Raw genomic sequence first — 27438 nt, forward strand, 5'->3', positions numbered from 1 at the left:
AATTTCCCTAAGGGGTTTATGTGTTTGCTCTCTCTCTCTCACTCGGTCAACCGCAAAGCAAAGTCACATACACTCTCACTCATTCTCTCTTTTTGACACAGAACCAGAGACGCACGTGACACACACACATACACACACACTCACAGACACCACTCCTTAGCATAGCGGGACAAGCAGCTCACAAATAACAGAGATATCTACCACTTGGATTTTATCAGAGGCTTTAAGAAGAGACCAGACACAGAGGACTGGAGAGAAGAGACCAGCCACAGAGGACTGGAGAGAAGAGACCAGACACAGACACAGAGGACTGTAGAGAAGAGACCAGACACAGAGGACTGGAGAGAAGAGACCAGCCACAGAGGACTGGAGAGAAGAGACCAGACACAGACACAGAGGACTGTAGAGAAGAGACCAGACACAGAGGACTGGAGAGAAGAGACCAGACACAGAGGACTGGAGAGAAGAGACCAGACACAGAGGACTGGAGAGAAGAGACCAGACACAGAGGACTGGAGAGAAGAGACCAGACACAGAGGACTGGAGAGAAGAGACCAGACACAGAGGACTGGAGAGAAGAGACCAGACAGAGGACTGGAGAGAAGAGACCAGACACAGAGGACTGGAGAGAAGAGACCAGACACAGGACTGGAGAGAAAGAGACCAGACACAGAGGACTGGAGAGAAAGAGACCAGACACAGAGGACTGGAGAGAAGAGACCAGAACAGACACAGAGGACTGGAGAGAAGAGACCAGACACAGGACTGGAGAGAAAGAGACCAGACACAGAGGACTGGAGAGAAGAGACCAGACACAGAGGACTGGAGAGAAGAGACCAGAACAGACACAGAGGACTGGAGAGAAGAGACCAGAACAGACACAGAGGACTGGAGAGAAGAGACCAGACACAGAGGACTGGAGAGAAGAGACCAGCCACAGAGGACTGGAGAGAAGAGACCAGACCAGACACAGAGGACTGGAGAGAAGAGACCAGACACAGAGGACTGGAGAGAAGAGACCAGACACAGAGGACTGGAGAGAAGAGACCAGACACAGAGGACTGTAGAGAAGAGACCAGACACAGAGGACTGGAGAGAAGAGACCAGACACAGAGGACTGGAGAGAAGAGACCAGACACAGAGGACTGGAGAGAAAAAGAGTAGGAAGACAGAGGACTGGAGAGAAGAGACCAGACACTGGAGAGAAGAGACCAGACAGACACAGAGGACTGGTGAGAAGAGACCAGACACAGAGGACTGGAGAGAAGAGACCAGACACAGAGGAGTGGAGAGAAAAAGAGTAGGAAGACAGAGGAAGCCACAGAAAGAGACAAGAGGAACACCAGACCGGAGTCCCAGTGACTCAGGTAAGACGTCACTCTCTCTCTCCCTACAGTATGTCTCTTATTCATACACTGAATCTCTCACCCACTCTTCCGGTCTCACTTTCTCTCTCTATCGCTTTTTTAACTCTTCCTCTCAGAGGAAGTGGTCTGTGAATGTCGGTTTGTTCTGAGAGTCATACTGTGTGTGTGTGTGTGTGGGTGTGTGTGTGTGTGTGTGTGTGTGTGTGTGTGTGTGTGTGTGTGTGTGTGTGTGTGTGTGTGTGTCTGTGTGTGTGTGTGTGTGTGTGTGTGCGCGTGTGCGAGAGAGAGAGAGAGAGAGAGAGGTTACTGATATGGTCTGTTTGGCAACAGTTAGTGGAAGAGTTGTGGTATGTGGATAAACAGGTAGTCATGGATGTGTTGTGGCATGTAGTAAACACTCTGTTAGTTAATCACAACTCCAGGGTAGTAAACACTCTGTTAGTTAATCATAACTCCAGGGTAGGAACACTCTGTTAGAAACACTCTGTTAGTTAATCATAACTCCAGGGTAGTAAACACTCTGTTAGTTAATCACAACTCCAGGGTAGTAAACACTCTGTTAGTTAATCACAACTCCAGGGTAGTAAACACTCTGTTAGTTAATCATAACTCCAGGGTAGTAAACACTCTGTTAGTTAATCACAACTCCAGGGTAGTAAACACTCTGTTAGTTAATCATAACTCCAGGGTAGTAAACACTCTGTTAGTTAATCATAACTCCAGGGTAGTAAACACTCTGTTAGTTAATCACAACTCCAGGGTAGTAAACACTCTGTTAGTTAATCATAACTCCAGGGTAGTAAACACTCTGTTAGTTAATCATAACTCCAGGGTAGTAAACACTCTGTTAGTTAATCATAACTCCAGGGTAGGAACACTCTGTTAATTTAATCATAACTCCAGGGTAGAAACACTCTGTTAGTTAATCCAGGGTAGAAACACTCTGTTAGTTAATCATAACTCCAGGGTAGAAACACTCTGTTAGTTAATCATAACTCCAGAGTAGAAACACTCTGTTAGAAACACTCTGTTGGTTAATCATAACTCCAGGGTAGTAAACACTCTGTTAGTTAATCATAACTCCAGGGTAGAAACACTCTGTTAGTTAATCATAACTCCAGGGTAGAAACACTCTGTTAGTTAATCATAACTCCAGGGTAGGAACACTCTGTTAGTTAATCATAACTCCAGGGTAGGAACACTCTGTTAGAAACACTCTGTTAGTTAATCATAACTCCAGGGTAGTAAACACTCTGTTAGTTAATCATAACTCCAGGGTAGTAAACACTCTGTTAGTTAATCACAACTCCAGGGTAGTAAACACTCTGTTAGTTAATCATAACTCCAGGGTAGTAAACACTCTGTTAGAAACACTCTGTTAGTTAATCATAACTCCAGGGTAGTAAACACTCTGTTAGTTAATCACAACTCCAGGGTAGTAAACACTCTGTTAGTTAATCACAACTCCAGGGTAGTAAACACTCTGTTAGTTAATCATAACTCCAGGGTAGGAACACTCTGTTAGAAACACTCTGTTAGTTAATCATAACTCCAGGGTAGTAAACACTCTGTTAGTTAATCACAACTCCAGGGTAGTAAACACTCTGTTAGTTAATCACAACTCCAGGGTAGTAAACACTCTGTTAGTTAATCATAACTCCAGGGTAGTAAACACTCTGTTAGTTAATCATAACTCCAGGGTAGAAACACTCTGTTAGTTAATCATAACTCCAGGGTAGAAACACTCTGTTAGTTAATCATAACTCCAGGGTAGGAACACTCTGTTAGTTAATCATAACTCCAGGGTAGGAACACTCTGTTAGAAACACTCTGTTAGTTAATCATAACTCCAGGGTAGTAAACACTCTGTTAGTTAATCATAACTCCAGGGTAGTAAACACTCTGTTAGTTAATCACAACTCCAGGGTAGTAAACACTCTGTTAGTTAATCATAACTCCAGGGTAGTAAACACTCTGTTAGAAACACTCTGTTAGTTAATCATAACTCCAGGGTAGTAAACACTCTGTTAGTTAATCACAACTCCAGGGTAGTAAACACTCTGTTAGTTAATCACAACTCCAGGGTAGTAAACACTCTGTTAGTTAATCATAACTCCAGGGTAGGAACACTCTGTTAGAAACACTCTGTTAGTTAATCATAACTCCAGGGTAGTAAACACTCTGTTAGTTAATCACAACTCCAGGGTAGTAAACACTCTGTTAGTTAATCACAACTCCAGGGTAGTAAACACTCTGTTAGTTAATCATAACTCCAGGGTAGTAAACACTCTGTTAGTTAATCATAACTCCAGGGTAGTAAACACTCTGTTAGTTAATCACAACTCCAGGGTAGTAAACACTCTGTTAGTTAATCATAACTCCAGGGTAGTAAACACTCTGTTAGTTAATCATAACTCCAGGGTAGTAAACACTCTGTTAGTTAATCATAACTCCAGGGTAGAAACACTCTGTTAGTTAATCCAGGGTAGAAACACTCTGTTAGTTAATCATAACTCCAGGGTAGAAACACTCTGTTAGTTAATCATAACTCCAGGGTAGAAACACTCTGTTAGAAACACTCTGTTAGTTAATCATAACTCCAGGGTAGGAACACTCTGTTAATTTAATCATAACTCCAGGGTAGAAACACTCTGTTAGTTAATCCAGGGTAGAAACACTCTGTTAGTTAATCATAACTCCAGGGTAGAAACACTCTGTTAGTTAATCATAACTCCAGGGTAGAAACACTCTGTTAGTTAATCATAACTCCAGGGTAGAAACACTCTGTTAGAAACACTCTGTTAGTTAATCATAACTCCAGGGTAGTAAACACTCTGTTAGTTAATCATAACTCCAGGGTAGAAACACTCTGTTAGTTAATCATAACTCCAGGGTAGAAACACTCTGTTAGTTAATCATAACTCCAGGGTAGGAACACTCTGTTAGTTAATCATAACTCCAGGGTAGGAACACTCTGTTAGAAACACTCTGTTAGTTAATCATAACTCCAGGGTAGTAAACACTCTGTTAGTTAATCATAACTCCAGGGTAGAAACACTCTGTTAGTTAATCATAACTCCAGGGTAGAAACACTCTGTTAGTTAATCATAACTCCAGGGTAGAAACACTCTGTTAGTTAATCATAACTCCAGGGTAGGAACACTCTGTTAGTTAATCATAACTCCAGGGTAGAAACACTCTGTTAGTTAATCATAACTCCAGGGTAGAAACACTCTGTTAGTTAATCTTAACTCCAGTGTAGGAACACTCTGTTAACTCCAGGGTAGAAACACTCTGTTAGTTAATCATAACACCCTCTATATCTCTCCCCTCTCTCTCTCTGCTCTCTATCTCTCCGCTTTATATCTCTCCCCTCTCTATCTCTCCACTCTCTATTTCCCCCTCTCTATCTCTCCACTCTCTATTTCCTCCACTCTCTATTTCCCCCTCTCTATCTCCACTCTCTATTTCCCCCTCTCTATCTCCACTCTCTATTTCCCCCTCTCTATCTCTCCACTCTCTATTTCCCCCTCTCTATCTCCACTCTCTATTTCCCCCTCTCTATCTCCACTCTCTATTTCCCCCTCTCTATCTCTCCACTCTCTATTTCCCCCTCTCTATCTCCACTCTCTATCTCCACAGAGAGGGGAGTGATGGAGAGGGGAGCGATAGACTGGGAAAGATAGAGAGGGGAGGGAATGCTGTCAGTTTTACAGGCTCCTGACCAGTTCTATTTTGTGTAATATTTTGAGCTGATCTTAACTTTTTTGTACATCATGTTACCTATAAAAAGAAAGTCACACACTCCATATATAAACTCCCAGTAATCTTTACATAGGTGGACCCATTGTTAACAGGCGTTATAATGAAGACCATAGACAGCTCCTGAGTTTATAGTTTGGGGAAGTTTACAATTTATCCTACCAAACTGTTTGCCAGTTATGACAATTTATACATGCGCATTTTTATGGAACAGTTTAATTTTAATAACGTTTTAGTTTTGTCAAGTTTTTAGATGGTTCATTATAAAAATCTGAATAAAAAATGATAAAATTCAAATAATGCAAGAACAACGCCCTTTAACACCTGGACACATTGATCCATTGTGCGGCTAAAAACATTTGAGAATGGAACTGACAGACAGCTATAGGCCAATGCAGTAGTATTAGAGTCAGCTAAGTAAAATATACAGGCCTAAAACCAACAAACAAAAACAGTAGAAAATATCCTGATGGAAATACAGGTTCATCTCTCTACTCTGCCTATCTGCCTCCCGTTCTATCTGTCTTGACTTGAGCTATCGCTAGTGAAGTGCAACATTGTATCAACTCAGCAGGTTTGCGTGCTCAGGCGGCTCCCTCCACTTTATCAGGACAGAGAAACCACACACATGATCATTGCTCACATAAAGCAAAACTAAACCGAAACTTGTTTCTCACAAGTGTAGCAGGTTGTCTACTCTGCGTATCAGCACAATTTACCACCTTTTATTATGTATTTATTTATCTTAGTTGTTTTGCACTGATTCCTTTGCACTGGCTCCATGCACACTCCAACACATACACGCAAGCACACTACATGCGCTCATACACACAAAACACACACATGCATATTGATGCCACTCACACACAGACACACTTTCACACTTCACATACACTTCTGCTACTCTGTTCATAACAATAATAATAATATATCCTTCTACTACTCTGTTTATAATAATGTCCTCTTCTTCTTCTACTACTCTGTTTATAATAATGTCCTCTTCTTCTTCTTCTACTCTGTTTATAATAATATCCTCTTCTTCTACTCTGTTTATAATAATGTCCTCTTCTTCTTCTACTACTCTGTTTATAATAATGTCCTCTTCTTCTTCTTCTACTCTGTTTATAATAATGTCCTCTTCTTCTTCTTCTATTCTGTTTATAATAATGTCCTCTTCTTCTTCTTCTACTCTGTTTATAATAATATCCTCTTCTTCTACTCTGTTTATAATAATGTCCTCTTCTTCGTCTTCTATTCTGTTTATAATAATGTTCTCTTCTTCTTCTTCAACTCTGTTTATAATAATATCTTCTTCTTCTACTCTGTTTATAATAATGTCCTCTTCTTCTTCTTCTACTCTGTTTATAATAATGTCCTCTTCTTCTACTCTGTTTATAATAATGTCCTCTTCTTCTACTCTGTTTATAATAATGTCCTCTTCTTCTACTCTGTTTATAATAATATCTTCTTCTTCTTCTTCTACTCTGTTTATAATAATATCCTCTTCTTCTTCATCTACTCTGTTTATAATAATGTCCTCTTCTTCTTCTACTACTCTGTTTATAATAATGTCCTCTTCTTCTTCTACTACTCTGTTTATAATAATGTCCTCTTCTTCTTCTTCTACTCTGTTTATAATAATGTCCTCTTCTTCTTCTTCTACTCTGTTTATAATAATATCCTCTTCTTCTTCTTCTATTCTGTTTATAATAATGTCCTCTTCTTCTACTCTGTTTATAATAATATAAATAATATTCTCTAATGTCTATTCTCTATCTGTTCTCTAATATCTTCTTCTTCTTCTTCTACTCTGTTTATAATGTCCTCTTCTTCTTCTGCTACTCTGTTTATAATAATGTCCTCTTCTTCTTCTACTACTCTGTTTATAATAATGTCCTCTTCTTCTTCTACTACTCTGTTTATAATAATGTCCTCTTCTTCTTCTTCTACTCTGTTTATAATAATATCTTCTTCTTCTTCTCTGTTTATAATAATAATATATTCTTCTTCTACTCTGTTTATAATAATATCCTCTTCTTCTACTCTGTTTATAATAATAATATCCTCTTCTTCTACTCTGTTTATAATAATGTCCTCTTCTTCTTCTTCTACTCTGTTTATAATAATGTCCTCTTCTTCTTCTACTACTCTGTTTATAATAATGTCCTCTTCTTCTTCTACTACTCTGTTTATAATGTCCCCTTCTTCTTCTTCTTCTACTCTGTTTATAATAATGTCCTCTTCTTCTTCTTCTACTCTGTTTATAATAATGTCCTCTTCTTCTTCTACTACTCTGTTTATAATAATGTCCTCTTCTTCTTCTTCTACTCTGTTTATAATGTCCTCTTCTTCTTCTTCTACTCTGTTTATAATAATGTCCTCTTCTTCTTCTACTACTCTGTTTATAATGTCCTCTTCTTCTTCTGCTACTCTGTTTATAATGTCCTCTTCTTCTTCTTCTACTCTGTTTATAATAATGTCCTCTTCTTCTTCTTCTACTCTGTTTATAATAATGTCCTCTTATTCTTCTTCTACTCTGTTTATAATAATAATAATATATCCTTCTACTACTCTGTTTATAATAATGTCCTCTTCTTCTTCTTCTTCTACTCTGTTTATAATAATGTCCTCTTCTTCTACTCTGTTTATAATAATGTCCTCTTCTTCTTCTTCTACTCTGTTTATAATAATGTCCTCTTCTTCTTCTACTACTCTGTTTATAATAATGTCCTCTTCTTCTTCTACTACTCTGTTTATAATGTCCCCTTCTTCTTCTTCTTCTACTCTGTTTATAATAATGTCCTCTTCTTCTTCTTCTACTCTGTTTATAATAATGTCCTCTTCTTCTTCTACTACTCTGTTTATAATAATGTCCTCTTCTTCTTCTTCTACTCTGTTTATAATGTCCTCTTCTTCTTCTTCTACTCTGTTTATAATAATGTCCTCTTCTTCTTCTACTACTCTGTTTATAATGTCCTCTTCTTCTTCTGCTACTCTGTTTATAATGTCCTCTTCTTCTTCTTCTACTCTGTTTATAATAATGTCCTCTTCTTCTTCTTCTACTCTGTTTATAATAATGTCCTCTTATTCTTCTTCTACTCTGTTTATAATAATAAGAATATATCCTTCTACTACTCTGTTTATAATAATGTCCTCTTCTTCTTCTTCTTCTACTCTGTTTATAATAATGTCCTCTTCTTCTACTCTGTTTATAATAATATCTTCTTCTTCTTCTTCTACTCTGTTTATAATAATATCCTCTTCTTCTACTCTGTTTATAATAATGTCCTCTTCTTCTTCTTCTACTCTGTTTATAGTAATGTCCTCTTCTTCTTCTTCTACTCTGTTTATAATAATGTCCTCTTCTTCTTCTTCTACTCTGTTTATAATAATATCTTCTTCTTCTACTCTGTTTATAATAATGTCCTCTTCTTCTTCTTCTACTCTGTTTATAATAATGTCCTCTTCTTCTACTCTGTTTATAATAATATCCTCTTCTTCTTCTACTCTGTTTATAATAATATCCTCTTCTTCTTCTTCTACTCTGTTTATAATAATATCCTCTTCTTCTTCATCTACTCTGTTTGTAATAATATCCTCTTCTTCTTCTACTCTGTTTATAATAATGTCCTCTTCTTCTTCTTCTACTCTGTTTATAATAATGTCCTCTTCTTCTTCTTCTACTCTGTTTATAATAATATCTTCTTCTTCTTCTTCTACTCTGTTTATAATGTCCTCTTCTTCTTCTGCTACTCTGTTTATAATAATGTCCTCTTCTTCTTCTACTACTCTGTTTATAATAATGTCCTCTTCTTCTTCTACTACTCTGTTTATAATAATGTCCTCTTCTTCTTCTTCTACTCTGTTTATAATAATATCTTCTTCTTCTTCTCTGTTTATAATAATAATATCTTCTTCTTCTACTCTGTTTATAATAATATCCTCTTCTTCTACTCTGTTTATAATAATAATATCCTCTTCTTCTACTCTGTTTATAATAATGTCCTCTTCTTCTTCTTCTACTCTGTTTATAATAATGTCCTCTTCTTCTTCTACTACTCTGTTTATAATAATGTCCTCTTCTTCTTCTACTACTCTGTTTATAATAATGTCCTCTTCTTCTTCTTCTACTCTGTTTATAATAATATCTTCTTCTTCTTCTCTGTTTATAATAATAATATCTTCTTCTTCTACTCTGTTTATAATAATATCCTCTTCTTCTACTCTGTTTATAATAATAATATCCTCTTCTTCTACTCTGTTTATAATAATGTCCTCTTCTTCTTCTTGTACTCTGTTTATAATAATGTCCTCTTCTTCTTCTACTACTCTGTTTATAATAATGTCCTCTTCTTCTTCTACTACTCTGTTTATAATGTCCCCTTCTTCTTCTTCTTCTACTCTGTTTATAATAATGTCCTCTTCTTCTTCTTCTACTCTGTTTATAATAATGTCCTCTTCTTCTTCTACTACTCTGTTTATAATAATGTCCTCTTCTTCTTCTTCTACTCTGTTTATAATGTCCTCTTCTTCTTCTTCTACTCTGTTTATAATAATGTCCTCTTCTTCTTCTTCTTCTACTTTGTTTATAATGTCCTCTTCTTCTTCTGCTACTCTGTTTATAATGTCCTCTTCTTCTTCTTCTACTCTGTTTATAATAATGTCCTCTTCTTCTTCTGCTACTCTGTTTATAATAATAATAATATCTTCTTCGTCTTGTCTCAACATTTTAAATTATACTCCAGACACATTTTAGATGCTTTTCAATAATCAGCAACGTGCGCTGCCCAAATAGACCTAGGCCTACGCACTTGTGATTTGAAACAATCCACAGCTAAGTCAAGCTCTCTGGTGAAGTATTTTGAATGATTTTCTTTAGGCAGGAGTAATTATATAATTTTGGCAAAACATCAATTTACTTTAGGGGAAGCCAGCTTAACGGTGCACTATGCACCCGGCAACTTTCCTTTCTAATTCGTGAGTAACTGAAACCAGAGATCTGTAAATAATGATGAGAGGCTCATGTCTCCACCCTAACAATGTGAGTCGTTGTCCCCAAGGCGGGAATGCAGGCAAAAAGCTTAGGTCTATATTATGCCCATAGAAATGCAAATGGACTTATTCAGGACAGATTTTGGCAAGAGTGAGCCATCTCGCTTCTCCTCTTCCTCTCTGCTAAAATTAGCGAGTGAAACAGCGCCCCTCTGTCTTACTATATATATATATATGTAGCCAATGATGATGTCTGGCCAGAAAAGGTATGACATGCCATACTCCTTTTGTCCAGACAGTATCAGATGCATGGTCTACAAATATGGAGACAGAGGGGCGCTGTTTCGCTCGCTTGGATGCTTTATCTGTCTTTCCATTAATTTTTTATACTAGGCAAGTCAGTTAAGAACAAATTCTTATTTCCAATCACAGCCTAGGAACCGTGGGTTAACTGCCTGTTCAGGGGCAGAACAACAGATTTGTCAGCTGGGGGGTTTGAACTTGCAACCTTCCAGTTACTAGTCCAACGCTCTAACCACTAGGCTACCCTGCCGCCCCAGGTGTGCATCTCAGTCAACTAAATGATCCATATTTCAATTTTTTATTTGGACGGACAAGGAGGTAGGGTAGAGCGGGACAGGTCTAGCTTCCTCTGTCCATCAGTTCAGGTCTGCATCCAGTGAGAGCTGGTTGGTCTAGCTTCCTCTGTCCATCAGTTCAGGTCTGCATCCAGTGAGAGCTGGTTGGTCTAGCTTCCTCTGTCCATCAGTTCAGGTCTGCATCCAGTGAGAGCTGGTTGGTCTAGCTTCCTCTGTCCATCAGTTCAGGTCTGCATCCAGTGAGAGCTGGTTGGTCTAGCTACTTCTGTCCATCAGTTCAGGTCTGCATCCAGTGAGAGCTGGTTGGTCTAGCTACTTCTGTCCATCAGTTCAGGTCTGCATCTAGTGAGAGCTGGTTGGTCTAGCTTCCTCTGTCCATCAGTTCAGGTCTGCATCCAGTGGAGAAACGTTCACTGGGGAGAGCAAAAGGCAGAACTTTAGGTCCAGGGCTGTATCAGAAATATTTGTTATATTTTCGCAGCTGATATTATGACTGCAATAGCTGATGGTGGCATGAAAGGGCTACGTTTTGATGATTAAACAAGTTGTACGTTTGAGGGCTTGGCTACACACTGGCCAACCAAGGCTTTCCTTGGCTTAATACTGCATGCATTTGTCTCAAGTTCTGTAGGTTATTGGCAATCATTGTCCTCAACTTCAGTTCCTCTGGGGGCAGAATAGTCCATTGTGGATTGATACTAAAAAGCATCAGCTACAACAACAAGTGATTGAGTGATGGCAAATGTTATTTTTTTACTAAAAAAACAACACCCAGTATTGGCTTAGTAATTGGCTTCGACGAGAAAAGGCCTTTTTGCATCGTACTTATCCTCAAATAAAAAATACTAAGCTCCTGTAAATTGTATTGTATTGTATGTGTGAGGCACGTTCTCAATAAGCACGATATAGCCTAGGCCTGCCGTTAATATGGCGTTATCGGACAGAAACATTTGAATAGACTATGTTTGGAGGAGTACGTCTTTGGTAACCAGACAATAGGTACTCTTTGAAAATGGGAATGGACACTAACCGAATGGGGTGCGCACTGCAGGTAGGACTTTGTGAATAATGCAACATAAAAACATGTCGGCAAAAGCTTTGCGAGCAGACCATTTGGAAACCTTTTATGGATGGGCTCCTTGGCTAATGCATGTCCAGGATATAAAAAAAGACGCCAGACACATTGCTGTTGAGCCAGCTTTCGTTATAGTAGGGAAAAGGTCATCTACTAAGGGCTTGTTTTTTTTATCAAAAGAAACGGAAAACAATCAATTGTTACAGGAAAATAACTTAAATGTCTCTAAATACGAGTGTTACCGGGTTATCTCCTCTCATTCCATGATGGGCATACAGTATAGTCTACATAGAGGGGTTTTACGCACATCCACAATAATAACAGGACCTGGCTGAAATAAGAATAATAATAATAATAGCCTACATAGATGAATAGGAGATGTCTGCTCACTGTTTTACTGCTGCCAAACTTGATATTTTAATACAGCTTTGGTGATTTAAGATTTCAATGTGCTCTCACGAGCCAAACCCTTTGTCGATAGTATTGAGTACTTGGCAATGGCATTGGGCCTGACAAAAAACACATCCTTCGTTAAGAGGAGGGTAGGATATTCTTGTATAAAAATAAAAAAATCTAATTAAATGAAATGGGGAAAAACCTGAGTTTTTTTTAGGTTTCTAAATAAGAGGTTTAAGGGCATGAAAAGCACATCTCTCTTGTTCTATGTGCATAATTACTGGCCCTGCGTCACGGCTGGATACTCGTTCTCAAAATCCATCCCATAATCACCTTACCGCAAATATGGTTACCCCAGTAAAACCAGCTTTAGGTTTGGTCTTAAATATCCATACCAGCCGCATGCTGAAATGTAAGGTCACACAACAGATGTTGCCACCCCTCCCACCTCAGCGCAAGCGACCTCATATAAAACAGATAAATGATTCTGGCGCTAGAGTTTGAAAATAGAAGAGCGCCGGCTTTAACAGGTCTAAATTGCAAACGAACGTGCGTTTGACAATTGCGCTGCCTTAACGCCAGTCGAAAATAGATGCCTCTGTCTCACCTCTCCAAACCTTAATGGCACACAGATAGGTATGTGGCAAGCAGCTGTGGTAACACACACACACACACACACACACACACACACACACACGCACACACACACACACACACACACACACACAGCCGACGCTTCATTTGTAAATCGTGAGCTCCTGGAACAAAAAGTGAGTCGGAGAGGGGGGTAACCTGGGGAGCTCTGAGGTACCAGAGGGGAGGGGGGGGGGACAAAACCCCTTTATAATAAAGCATTGCATGCGTATCATCGCATTGGAGTAGTGGCATAGAGCAGTAGAGTAGAGAAACTTACAGAAGTTGCACACATGGGAACATTTTAGTAGCCTGGGGTCCAGGGAAAATGTGGACTTTTATAAACGCATTTCATGCAATTCTACATCATTTTACATGACTGCAGACTTTGGCAGAATCTTTTTTAATACCGCACAAATGATCTAAATGAAAGGCTACACTGACAAACTGAGAATCTGAGATACATAAAAACGACCATGAATCCATCAATAGCATTGGCCTAGGTATGTGGAGACATATTGTAGGCTACACTATGAGGAAGGAAATTATAGTCCTAAAAATGCAATCCAGTTTTACTGACTCACCCACCGATGTGGGGGTCATAGTTCATGCCGAAAGCATATTTCTTGGTCCTACTTTATAAAACAATATTTGGAAATTGATTAAATATTTAGTTCACCTACAGAAGACAGATTCGAGGTTTCTCTTTTCAGCAGGAGCCATTTTGTTTTCAACCTGTGTTTTCACGGAGATCCCATTGTAATAATGTGACAGATTTGCCACGCGTTTATGACTAGGCTATGCCTTGGTAATGGCAACACACAGCTTGGCAACTATTGATCATCTGTTTCTAAATTACAGGCATTTTCATGGTGTAGTAGTAGGCTATTCTGAATGATTTCATTTCATTCTGGACAGACAGCAGTACTCACACAGCCATGGCCAAGCGTTGGTCTCAAATATAGGTTACAATGTTTTGCAAACCATAAACCCGGGGCAGCCCAACCCGATTCAAATCTTAGAATATCAGGCCCAGAGGCAACTCGAATTAACTTTGATTGCTTTTGATTTTCTTTTTACATTGCAAAAAGTGACAATTACTTTTCAGGATCGGTAGGGATCCGGCCCAATACGTTCCGAAACGAAACAGTCCAAAATGGAGAGGTGCTGGATCTTGTTCCGGCAGAATCTGGCTCAAATTAAGCACTGGATAAAGCTCTGTGCCAGCCTGCCATGTAAACACACACACCAGACACACAGACGTTAGCATGGGGTGTACTGTATGCCAACGCCTGCAGCCAGACGCCATGCATGCCAAGCCTCTATAATTAGATCACACACACTCTCCTCTTTCCTGTTTACTCTCACTCTCACACACACACATACACCATACTCCTCATTATCAATGTGCCACACACACACACACACACACACACACACACACACACACACACACACACACACACACACACACACACACACACACACACACACACACACACACACACACACACACACACACACACACACACACACACACAACACATTACCAATGTGCCATACACAAACACTCAACCAGATCTCAGTCTCAAGTCAGAATTAGACGTTCATCAATGTTTCTCAAACGTCAAATTTCGAAGTTCTTCCAATCCTCAAATTTGGAAGATTACACACACACACACGCACACACACACACCATACTCCTCACACTAGAGAGAGCTTGATACGATTGACCTGGAAGTGCGAACACACAGCTGGGGAGGAAGGCGAAAGGGGTGTCTGGGAGGGAGAGGAAAGGGGTGTCTGGGAGGGAGAGGAAAGGGGTGTCTGGAAGGGAGAGGAAAGGGGTGTCTGGGAGGGAGAGGAAAGGGGTGTCTGGGAGGGAGGGGAAAAGGATGTCTGGGAGAGAGAGGAAAGGGTGTCTGGGAGGGAGAGGGAAATGGTGTCTGGGTGTCTGGGAGGGAGGAGAGGGAGGAGAGGTTTGGAGTGTGTGTGTGTTTGTGTGAGGGGGAGAGGTTTGGAGTGTTTGTGTGTGTTTGTGTGAGGGGGGAGAGGTTTGGAGTGTGTGTGTGTGAGAGTCAGGACGAGAGGGGGCAGAGAATTGTGTGGCTGGTGTGGAGGTTTTCTGTATAGTCTGGTTTGAAACCCAGTCGGGGGCAGATTGATGCTAAAGGTCAGTGTCTGTGCTGGAGAGAGGGCAGCTAGGTCGCTCAAAATCCACTGCGAAGTTAGACAGCCGTCCCAGTAACCAGGACGTCAGAAGATTATGTCAAAGCCGGCCACTAGGGGCAACTTGCGTAAGCCGCAAGCTCAGTCTCCGAGGGCTGCGTGTTCAATCCCACTGCTAGCCACTCGTTTGTTGTTGTTGTTTTAACCCTATCCCAAACCTCAACTCTTAACTTCACCATACGGACTTGATGCCTTAACCTTCAAAATTATACGTTTTTGGAAAAATGTCTGATTCCACAGTGAGTCTGTGAGAGAGATGGAAGAAGAAAGATATAGATACAGTGCCTTGCGAAAGTATTCGGCCCCCTTGAACTTTGCGACCTTTTGCCACATTTCAGGCTTCAAACATAAAGATATAAAACTGTATTTTTTTGTGAAGAATCAACAACAAGTGGGACACAATCATGAAGTGGAACGACATTTATTGGATATTTCAAACTTTTTTAACAAATCAAAAACTGAAAAATTGGGCGTGCAAAATTATTCAGCCCCCTTAAGTTAATACTTTGTAGCGCCACCTTTTGCTGCGATTACAGCTGTAAGTCGCTTGGGGTATGTCTCTATCAGTTTTGCACATCGAGAGACCGACATTTTTCCCATTCCTCCTTGCAAAACAGCTCGAGCTCAGTGAGGTTGGATGGAGAGCATTTGTGAACAGCAGTTTTCAGTTCTTTCCACAGATTCTCGATTGGATTCAGGTCTGGACTTTGACTTGGCCATTCTAACACCTGGATATGTTTATTTTTGAACCATTCCATTGTAGATTTTGCTTTATGTTTTGGATCATTGTCTTGTTGGAAGACAAATCTCCGTCCCAGTCTCAGGTCTTTTGCAGACTCCATCAGGTTTTCTTCCAGAATGGTCCTGTATTTGGCTCCATCCATCTTCCCATCAATTTTAACCATCTTCCCTGTCCCCGCTGAAGAAAAGCAGGCCCAAACCATGATGCTGCCACCACCATGTTTGACAGTGGGGATGGTGTATTCAGGGTGATGAGCTGTGTTGCTTTTACGCCAAACATAATGTTTTGCATTGTTGCCAAAAAGTTCAATTTTGGTTTCATCTGACCAGAGCACCTTCTTCCACATGTTTGGTGTGTCTCCCAGGTGGCTTGTGGCAGACTTTAAACAACACTTTTTATGGATATCTTTAAGAAATGGCTTTCTTCTTGCCACTCTTCCATAAAGGCCAAATTTGTGCAATATACGACTGATTGTTGTCCTATGGACAGAGTCTCCCACCTCAGCTGTAGATCTCTGCAGTTCATCCAGAGTGATCATGGGCCTCTTGGCTGCATCTCTGATCAGTCTTCTCCTTGTATGAGCTGAAAGTTTAGAGGGACGGCCAGGTCTTGGTAGATTTGCAGTGGTCTGATACTCCTTCCATTTCAATATTATCGCTTGAACAGTGCTCATTGGGATGTTTAAAGCTTGGGAAATCTTTTTGTATCCAAATCCGGCTTTAAACTTCTTCACAACAGTATCTCGGACCTGCCTGGTGTGTTCCTTGTTCTTCATGATGCTCTCTGCGCTTTTAACGGACCTCTGAGACTATCACAGTGCAGGTGCATTTATACGGAGACTTGATTACACACAGGTGGATTGTATTTATCATCATTAGTCATTTAGGTCAACATTGGATCATTCAGAGATCCTCACTGAACTTCTGGAGAGAGTTTGCTGAACTGAAAGTAAAGGGGCTGAATAGTTTTGCACGCCCAAGTTTTCAGTTTTGATTTGTTAAAAAAGTTTGAAATATCCAATAAATGTCGTTCCACTTCATGAAAAAAAAATACAGTTTTATATCTTTATGTTTGAAGCGTGAAATGTGGCAAAAGGTCGCAAAGTTGAAGGGGGCCGAATACTTTCGCAAGGCACTGTATATATATATATATATATCTTTCTATATATCTCTCTATATATATCTCTATCTATATACAGTGGGGCAAAAAAGTATTTAGTCAGCCACCAATTGTGCAAGTTCTCCCACTTAAAAAGATGAGAGGACTGTAATTTTCATCATAGGTACACTTCAACTATGACAGACAAAATGAGAAAAATGTTGTGGGGCTGTTGCTGGGCAACACAGACTTTCAACTCCCTCCAAAGATTTTCTATGGGGTTGAGATCTGGAGACTGGCTAGGCCACTCCAGGACCTTGAAATGCTTCTTACGAAGCTACTCCTTTGTTGCCCGGGCGGTGTGTTTGGGATCATTGTCATGCTGAAAGACCCAGCCACGTTTCATCTTCAATGCCCTTGCTGATGAAGGAGGTTTTCACTCCAAATCTCACGATACATGGCCCCATTCATTCTTTCCTTTACACGGATCAGTCGTCCTGGTCCCTTTGCAGAAAAACAGCCCCAAAGCATGATGTTTCCACCCCCATGCTTCACAGTAGGTATGGTGTTCTTTGGATGCAACTCAGCATTCTTTGTCCTCCAAACACAACGAGTTGAGTTTTTAACAAAAAGTTATATTTTGGTTTCATCTGACCATATGACATTCTCCCAATCTTCTTATGGATCATCCAAATGCTCTCTAGCAAACTTCAGACGGGCCTGGACATGTACTGGCTTAAGCAGGGGGACACGTCTGGCACTGCAGGATTTGAGTCCCTGGCGGCGTAGTGTGTAACTGATGGTAGGCTTTGTTACTTTGGTCCCAGCTTTCTGCAGGTCATTCACTAGGTCCCCCCGTGTGGTTCTGGGATTTTTGCTCACCGTTCTTGTGATCATTTTGACCCCACGGGGTGAGATCTTACGTCGAGCCCCAGATCGAGGGAGATTATCAGTGGTCTTGTATGTCTTCCATTTCCTAATAATTGCTCCCACAGTTGATTTCTTCAAACCAAGCTGCTTACCTATTGCAGATTCAGTCTTCCCAGCCTGGTGCAGGTCTACAATTTTGTTTCTGGTGTCCTTTGACAACTCTTTGGTCTTGGCCATAGTGGAGTTTGGAGTGTGACTGTTTGAGGTTGTGGACAGGTGTCTTTTATACTGATAACAAGTTCAAACAGGTGCCATTAATACAGGTCACGAGTGGAGGACAGAGGAGCCTCTTAAAGAAGAAGTTACAGATCTGTGAGAGCCAGACATCTTGCTTGTTTGTAGGTGACCAAATACTTATTTTCCACCATAATTTGCAAATAAATTCATTAAAAACCCTACAATGTGATTTTCTGGATTTTTTTTTCTCATTTTGTCTGTCATAGTTGAAGTGAACCTATGATGAAAATTACAGGCATCTCTCATCTTTTTAAGTGGGAGAACTTGCACAATTGGTGGCTGACTAAATGCCCCACTGTATATATAGATAGAGAGATATAGATATAGAGAAAGATGGAGAGAGAGATAGATATAGAGAGATACTGTCAGGTTCCCTGATAAAAAAAAGGGATTTTTCAGATCTCTAGAACTCTCGCTCTCCCTTTCCCCTCCTTCTCTTTTCATCCTTTGTTCTTCTGAACAAAGAGATCTGATCTTCAAACTGTAGCCCATTCATGTAGCATTTATCTGACGGCATAGAGGAGTACTTGGCAAGAAGCATCTTAAGCTTTAGGAGTAGATGGCACACGGACAGACGCTATGGCACATTCAGCTGCTGCATGGGCTCTAGGAAGCAACACATTCAGCTGCTGCATGGGCTCAAGGAAGCAACACATTCAGCTGCTGCATGGGCTTAAGGAAGCAACACATTCAGCTAATGCATGGGCTCAAGGAAGCAACACATTCAGCTGCTGAATGGGCTCAAGGAAGCAACACATTCAGCTGCTGCATGGGCTCAAGGAAGCAACACATTCAGCTGCTGCATGGGCTTAAGGAAGCAACACATTCAGCTGCTGCATGGGCTCAAGGAAGCAACGCATTCAGCTGCTGCATGGGCTCAAGGAAGCAACGCATTCAGCTGCTGCATGGGCTCAAGGAAGCAACACATTCAGCTGCTGCATGGGCTTAAGGAAGCAACACATTCAGCTGCTGCATGGGCTCAAGGAAGAAACACATTCAGCTGCTGCATGGGCTCAAGGAAGCAACGCATTCAGCTGCTGCATGGGCTCAAGGAAGCAACACATTCAGCTGCTGCATGGGCTTAAGGAAGCAACACATTCAGCTAATGCATGGGCTCAAGGAAGCAACACATTCAGCTGCTGAATGGGCTCAAGGAAGCAACACATTCAGCTGCTGCATGGGCTCAAGGAAGCAACACATTCAGCTGCTGCATGGGCTCAAGGAAGAAACACATTCAGGTGCTGAATGGGCTCAAGGAAGCAACACATTCAGCTGCTGAATGGGCTCAAGGAAGCAACACATTCAGCTGCTGCATGGGCTCAAGGAAGCATATTAGTCTTACTCCAAGGCTCTAACCAATCTATCACCGTTGTCATATAGACCCATTTTCCAGACGTTTTTTCACAAAAAGTGCCTCTTGTCTGTAGCAGGAGTTGTTCCTGACCATGTGACTTGGCTAGGATAAACTTTTCAGGTCAGGTCACACGTTTAGGAGAAACTCCAGATCCTAAATGTGAATATGAGAAATAATCATAAGATTGTCGTTGTCATTTAGAGATGCAATCTACACATATATTGCATATTTTGTAATATGGTTTAAGTATGTTGTGATAGTTGTCTGAAGGGATGAGTCAAATCAATAGTGAAATGGAGAGGGAGAAAGAGAGAGAGAGGGAGAAAGAGAGGGAGAAAGAGAGAGAGAGGGAGAAAGAGAGAGAGAGAAAGAGAGAGAGAGGGAGAAAGAGAGAGAGAGGGAGAAAGAGAGAGAGAGGGAGAAAGAGAGAGAGAGAGAGAGAGAGAGAGGGGGAGAAAGAGAGAGAGACAGAGAACAGAGCAACAGAGAAACAAACGGACTGACAAAGAGAAGAATACAGAGTAACAAATAGAGAGAGAAAAAACAGCGAGAAAGAAACAGAGAAAGAGAGCGAGTTTATCTATAGCAAGGCTGGCATTCCACCAGCTTTCACCATGCCAACCCTCTACAGGGGCCAATCTCTCTACTGTGTTACACACACACACTCCCGCTGAGAACACTCAGCATCCCTCCTCCCCATCCACCCCTCCATCTCTCCATGTGGAGGATAATCCTCCATACCCCCAACCACAAATACCAGCGCTCACCGAATACTGTTAATATAACCAGTACTTTCAGTGAATCTATGTAAACCACAAAGCTCATCTGCATTTCCTGTGGAGGGAGGGAGGGAGGGAGGGAGGGAGGGAGAGAGGGAGGGAGGGAGGGAGGGAGGGAGGGAGAGAGGGAGGGAGGGAGCGAGGGAGGGAGGGAGAGAGAGAGGGAGGGAGGGAGGGAGGGAGAGAGGGAGAGAGGGAGGGAGGGAGAGAGGGAGCGAGGGAGGGAGGGAGAGAGGGAGCGAGGGAGGGAGGGAGAGAGGGAGAGAGGGAGGGAGGGAGGGAGGGAGGGAGGGAGGGAGGGAGGGAGACTTCACACCTTGTATTTGAGAGTAATTGGATGTGCTTACTAATACCATCATACTTCTGAATTGTTTCATTAGCCGTCTCCGTCAGTGTTGTGCTAATGCATGAGGTAATAAGTACTGTATACCTGACTGCTCCTAAACAGGGGTTCCCTTCTTCTATGTTGACCAAAACAATAGAAAAGAAAGAGCTGTGAGATTAGACTGTTTACGTGAAGTTGGTGGCACCTTAATTGGGGAGGATGGGCTTCTGGAAATGGCTGGGGAAAATACAGAAATTAAGAATGAGTGAGGGCATTATCAGGGTTAGGGTCAGAGAGAGAGAGAGAGAAGGGGGCATTATCAGGGTTAGGGTCAGAGAGAGAGAGAGAGAAGGGGGCATTATCAGGGTTAGGGTCAGAGAGAGAGAGAGAGAGAGAGAGAGAAGGGGGCATTATCAGGGTTAGGGTCAGAGAGAGAGAGAGAAGAGGGGCATTATCAGGGTTAGGGTCAGAGAGAGAGAGAGAGAAGAGGGGCATTAGCATGGTTAGGGTCAGAGAGAGAGAGAGAGAAGAGGGGCATTAGCAGGGTTAGGGTCAGAGAGAGATAGAGAGAAGGGGGCATTATCAGGGTTAGGGTCAGAGAGAGAGAGAGAAGAGGGGCATTAGCAGGGTTAGGGTCAGAGAGAGAGAGAGAGAAGAGCGGCATTAGCAGGGTTAGGGTCGGAGAGAGAGAGAGAAGAGGGGCATTAGCAGGGTTAGGGTCAGAGAGAGAGAGAGAGAAGGGGGCATTATCAGGGTTAGGGTCAGAGAGAGAGAGAGAAGGGGGCATTAGCAGGGTTAGGGTCAGAGAGAGAGAGAGAAGGGGGCATTAGCAGGGTTAGGGTCGGAGAAAGAGAGAGAAGAGGGGCATTAGCAGGGTTAGGGTCAGAGAGAGAGAGAGAAGAGGGGCATTAGCAGGGTTAGGGTCAGAGAGAGAGAGAGAAGGGGGCATTAGCAGGGTTAGGGTCAGAGAGAGAGAAGAGGGGCATTAGCAGGGTTAGGGTCACAGAGAGAGAGAGAAGAGGGGCATTAGCAGGGTTAGGGTCAGAGAGAGAGAGAGAGAAGGGGGCATTAGCAGTGTTAGGGTCAGAGAGAAAGAGAGAGAGAGAGAGAGAGAGAGAGAAGAGGGGCATTATCAGGGTTAGGGTCAGAGAGAGAGAGAGAAGGGGGTCAGTAATAGGATTAGGGTCAGAGAGAGAGAGAGAGAGAGGGGTCAGTAGCAGGGTTAGGGTCAGAGAGAGAGAGAGAGGGGTCAGTAGCAGGGTTAGGGTCAGAGAGAGAGAGAAGAGGTGCATTAGCAGGGTTAGGGTCAGAGAGAGAGAGAGACAAGGGGGTCAGTAGCAGGGTTAGGGTCAGAGAGAGAAGGGGGTCAGTAGCAGGGTTAGGGTCAGAAGGAAGAGAGAGGGGTCAGTGGTAGGGTTAGGGTCGGAGAGAGAGAGAGAGGGGTCAGGAGCAGGGTTAGGGTCAGAGAGAGAGAGAGAGGGGTCAGGAGCAGGGTTAGGGTCAGAGAGAGAGAGAGAGAGGGGTCAGTAGCAGGGTTAGGGTCAGAGAGAGAGAGGGGGGGGGGGGGGTCAGTAGCAGGGTTAGGGTCAGAGAGAGAGAGAGAGGGGGGTCAGTAGCAGGGTTAGGGTCAGAGAGAGAGAGAGGGGGGGGGGGGGGTCAGTAGCAGGGTGGAAGTGAAGCAGAATGCTCTGCCTCTAGACAGGAGGGAATACTCCAGTGTATCAGGGAGACTCCAGGGAGGCTAAACACACACAGTCAGACAGACAGAGAGAAACATTACTACACGATACTAACAACACAGTGTGTTTTATATCCTTATGGAACAAAGTCATTGCCACCACTTTCAGAGTAACTAGTAGAAACATCAGCACAAACACTTCAGCCTTGATAGGTGACTTGATGATGAACTTAATGGTGGTGATGAAGTGAGACGCAAAGAGGCACCGGCCGGGGGGAGGACCTCTCAGGAGGTGCGGGCGGGGAGAGGACCTCTCAGGAGGTGCTGGCGGGGATAGGACCTCTCAGGAGGTGCGGGCGGGGAGAGGACCTCTCAGGAGGTGCGGGCGGGGAGATGACCTCTCAAGAGGTGCGGGCGGGGAGAGGACCTCTCAGGAGGTGCGGGCAGGAGAGGACCTCTCAGGAGGTGCGGGCGGGGAGAGGACCTCTCAGGAGGTGCGGGCGGGGAGATGACCTCTCAAGAGTTCCGGGAGGGGAGAGAACCTCTCAGGAGGTCTGTGAGATAGGCCAGGGTGAGCAACAACGTTCCCCTAAGGTGTAATTATTGAGGAACAGAGGAACAGAACACTGAGAAGGTTCCTTTCCAGGAACACACACACACACACACACACTGAACACAAACACACACACACTGAACACACACGCTGAACACAAACACACACACACACGGTGAAAACACACACTGAACACAAACACACACACACTGAACACAAACACACACACACACAAGAAGGTAATTAATAAGACATCAAGCCGGCCCGGACAGAACAACAGCAACAGAAACAAACACAACAACAATGTCAGAGGAAGGATAATGTTATAACACTGCTGTGCAGTGACGATGTTCAGGCCTGGTGAACACAGACTTTAAACAACACCCTAGACACCATGTCAACATGGTGCCTGGACTTTTGCATTCGCTCTCTACAAGTCACCCTTTACGTGACTGGTTATCTGCCTGTCGAGGACAAGTGACAGCCAGCACACACCTCCTCTCTGTTCCAGACCAGGACTGAGAGATACAGGACACCCCCATACCTCCTATTAAAAAGAACCCTGTGTCTTCTCTTCTAAATTGTTTATTTTCTCATGTTAGCCCATGTCAGTGTATTTCAGTGTCTATGACTGCTATGTGGGTGAAACGTGAACTTTTACCTTGACATTGCGGCACATTTTGTCATTCATTGAATGACAGAATAAACATTATGGATCCTGAGAGGAGAAACCCAGTTTGACACAGCAGCTCCAGCCTTCATGCAGTTTTAAAACACACCACAGTGAGGCGTCACTAGTATATGCCAATATTTTAAAAATAACACATCATTTATTTATTTGCAGGCTCTACACTGAAGACTTCTAGATCCTGAACCTGTGTTATCAAGGAGCCTCCGTCCTCCTCCCAGCCCCCAAGCCCCCTGTGTGTGTGTGTGTGTGTGTGTGTGTGTGTGTGTGTGTGTGTGTGTGTGTGTGGCACACCCCTTCCCCCCCCCCCCCCAGTCCACCATGCTGTGGACTGTTCCCCTAGTTCTGCTGGTTCTCCTCTTACTGCAGACCCAGCTATGTGTCTGTCTACGGGGGCTCCGAGCAGCCGGCTCTTCCTCCTCTCGCTCTCGTAATGCCACCCAGCAGCGCCTGCCTGGAGCCGTCATCATCGGCGTGCGTAAAGGTGGCACCAGGGCCCTTCTAGAGATGCTCAACCTCCATCCGGACGTAGAGGTTGCCAAAGCTGAGGTAATGACAAACAGAAGCATCATCGACGTCATGATAACATTGTTTGTAAAGCACTTTCACAATTTAGACTATCAATCAAATGAAAAGAGTTATGCAGCATAACAGAATGAAAGAATAAGATAAAACCTAGAACAGATACTTTACATTTGTGTGTACAATGAAAATACACAATAAACGACTAAAGAAATACAACAACAATTGTATAAGACGTTAAACGACTCTAAATCTGTTTTATTAAGGTGCACTACTTCAACGTGGAAGAGCACTTCCGGCGGGGGCTGGCGTGGTACCGTGCCCAGATGCCCTTCACCCTGCCTGGACAGCTGACGGTGGAGAAGACCCCTGGATACTTTGCCTCTCCCCACGTCCCAGTGCGGGTCTGGGAGATGAATCCTGCTGTCCGACTACTGCTGATAGTCCGCGACCCCGCCGAGCGCCTCGTCTCCGACTATACCCAGGTCCTTCATAACCGTGTGACCCGCCACAAGCCCTACCAGCCTCTAGGTAGGTAGCCAAGTTACCGGGCCGGGCGATGACAATGTGGGGACTGAACTAGCTATATTTGTGGGCCACATCAAACAAATTAACAATAAAGTATCCTATTCTATTATTAATACAGTATTATTATAATATTATTTTCTACTGTATTCTATTGTATTTTATTGTAGAGGAGTTGCTGCTCCGACAGGGCCACATCGACCCGGCCTACAAGGCTCTGCAGAGGAGCCTGTACCACCAGCACCTGGCCCGCTGGCTGGATGTATTCCCCAGGGAGCAGGTCCATGTGGTGGATGGAGAGGCCCTCATCAGACACCCCTTCCCGGAGCTCCGCAGGGCTGAGAGGTAACACAAAACCTAGTGTGTGTGTGTGTGTGTGTGTGTGTGTGTGTGTGTGTGTGTGTGTGTGTGTGTGTGTGTGTGTGTGTGTGTGTGTGTGTGTGTGTGAGAGAGAGAGAGAGAGAGAGAGAGAGAGAGAGAGAGAGAGAGAGAGAGAGAGAAAGAATATGCAGCCAAATGAATAAACTAATTGAGGTGATTAACGTTTTCTAATCTATAGGTTCCTGGACCTTCCCCCACGCATCGCTCCCTCCAACTTCTACTTCAACACCACTAAAGGGTTCTACTGCCTCCTCTCTGCCGGGGGACATGACAAGTGTCTGGATGAGTCCAAGGGGAGGCCCCACGCTCCTCTCAGCTCACAGGCCTTCAGGAAGCTGTGTGGATACTTCAGAGAACCCAACAGGCTGTTCTTTGAGATGGTGGGGCGCTCCTTCAGCTGGTGTTGAACTGATTGGGACAGAGCACAGAGAGAGGAGATAGAGAGGGTACATTGGAGATATTGGCCCATAATAACAATATTTGTTATCATAATGCTGTTGGCTTGCTTGGTTGATTGATGGTCCTGTGTGTGACTCAGTTGGTAGAGCATGATGCTTACAATGCCAAGATTGTGGGTTCAATTCCCACTGGGGTCTGGTATGGAAAGAAAATGCATGCACTCACAACTGTAATACGCTGTGGATAAGAGTATTTGCTATATGACAAAAAATTATTGGTTGGATGTTTTAATTTGTGTTTATTGATGGGTGAGTGGGTGGATTAATCAGTTTCAGGTAGATGAGAGATGTGAGGACTACTGCTGCACACATAGGACTTTAGAGATCTCTGTGTTTTAAATGTACTGTCAATAAGCTTCTGCAAGCCAGGCTGAAACCCTGGGAGTAAGCAGCATCCCAAGCAAAGACTGTATAAGATGACAAGCCCTCAATGAGGGACACACACATGATGTGCATATTCAATATGGCTGCTCCACCCATCACAGATTAGAACCATGACTTGAATACGAGACCATTCTAGTGATTCAATGTTTATGCTACTACCTGCTGGAGAACATGAACTGAAGTGCCCGTTCTGTGATACTGTATACCTGGTTCGTCCTAATACTTCCTGATCCTCACTCGTCCTGGTGCCTGTCACGTGAACCTTTGCTTCCAGGGATGAACACTGTCTGATGCACAAACTGCCATCAAATGTCAGAAAGGAACTACAATAACCTGTGCCATACAATTGTATCATGAACAATCAGGACACATATATAACTCTTGAAATACAATATCTGTAGCTCCTGCTTCGTACTTTTGACGTTCATTAAAATGAGTTCTAGAACAGACACTTAGAAGAAACAGATGAGTTCTACAACAGACACTGTTAAAACCTTAAAAGGATCGTCCCCTTTTTTTCTCCAATTTTCATCGAAAATTACATACCCAAATCTAACTGCCTGTAGCTCAGGACCTGAAGCAAGGATATGCATATTCTTGGTACCATTTGAATGGAAACACTTTGAAGTTTGTGGAAATGTGAAAGGAATGTAGGAGAACATAACACATTAGATCTGGTAAAAGATAATACAAAGAAATGTACCATCATCTTTGAAATGCAAGAGAAAATCCATAATGTACTATTCCAGCCCAGGTGCAATTTAGATTTTGGCCACTAGATGGCAGCAGTGTATGTGCAACGTTTCTGACTGATCCAATGAACCATTGCATTTCTGTTCAAAATGTTGTATCAAGACTGCCCAAATGTGCCTAATTTGTTTATTAATAACTTTTCATGTTCAAAATTGTGCACTTTCCTCAAACGATGCCATGGTATTCTTTCACTGTAATAGCTAATGTAAATTGGACAGTGCAGTTAGATTAACAAGAATTTAAGCTTTCTGCCAATAGCAGATATGTCTATGTCCTGGGAAATGTTCTTGCTTCTTACAACCTCATGCTAATCGCATTAGCCTATGTTAGCTCAACCTATCTCGCAGGGGACCCACAAATCCTGAAGAAGTTTTTAAAAGAAACAGATGAGTTCCAGAATGGACTCTGTTAGAATAAATGTATGAGTGTACAGAAGAATGTTTTGAAATGAGATTGGGGCTACTATGAACTGATGCGAGTCTTTGCACTATGAACTGATGCGAGTCTTTGCACTATGAACTGATGCGAGTCTTTGCACTATGAACTGATGCGAGTCTTTGCACTATGAACTGATGCGAGTCTTTGCACTATGAACTGATGCGAGTCTTTGCATAAAAGGTCAGTCTATACAGTATATGTGGAACTACTGTAGCAATATGAAGCTGTTTCAAACTGTCTGACGTTTCAGACTGCTTACCATTTTCACTGAACTGTTTACCATTGTACAAAGTATGCAAAAGAATGTCCTCATCTAGATAATTATGTTTGCTTCTAGTGTTATTGTGTTACTAGTGTTACTCTCATATTTGACTTTCACATGTTCAATAGAAATGTATTTTTTGGGGGGGCGATGGGGTTGTTGAATTTCGATTTTGAATTTTAAATTTCGATTTCCAGAAGTTTGAGATGTAATGTATTGTATGTATTGAACAATATTTAATAGAGTAGGCTCCCTCAATAAACAATTATCTCCACTTA

General features: G+C 42.5%; 1 protein-coding gene across 1 annotated transcript; it reads left to right on the plus strand.

Moving 5' to 3' along the window:
- Positions 1-1110: 1110 nt before the first annotated feature.
- Positions 1111-27438, plus strand: LOC139389813 (heparan sulfate glucosamine 3-O-sulfotransferase 1-like). Its single transcript, XM_071136776.1, has 5 exons — positions 1111-1367; positions 23594-23986; positions 24226-24490; positions 24655-24829; positions 25044-27438. Exons 2-5 carry the CDS (start codon positions 23759-23761, stop codon positions 25270-25272), a joined length of 897 nt encoding a protein of 298 aa, XP_070992877.1. The 5' UTR covers positions 1111-1367; positions 23594-23758; the 3' UTR covers positions 25273-27438.

Source organism: Oncorhynchus clarkii, chromosome 30 (genome assembly GCF_045791955.1).
Source record: "Oncorhynchus clarkii lewisi isolate Uvic-CL-2024 chromosome 30, UVic_Ocla_1.0, whole genome shotgun sequence".
Lineage (NCBI taxonomy): Eukaryota > Metazoa > Chordata > Actinopteri > Salmoniformes > Salmonidae > Oncorhynchus > Oncorhynchus clarkii.

What these genes read in the sequence shown, in the direction of transcription:
- LOC139389813 (XM_071136776.1), top strand. Translation starts at nt 23,759, where the DNA reads ATGCTGTGGACTGTTCCCCTAGTTCTGCTGGTTCTCCTCTTACTGCAG. An exon ending in TAGAGGTTGCCAAAGCTGAG is followed by an intron (nt 23,987 to 24,225) that starts GTAATGACAAAC and finishes TGTTTTATTAAG; the next exon opens with GTGCACTACTTCAACGTGGA. An exon ending in GAGCTCCGCAGGGCTGAGAG is followed by an intron (nt 24,830 to 25,043) that starts GTAACACAAAAC and finishes TCTAATCTATAG; the next exon opens with GTTCCTGGACCTTCCCCCAC.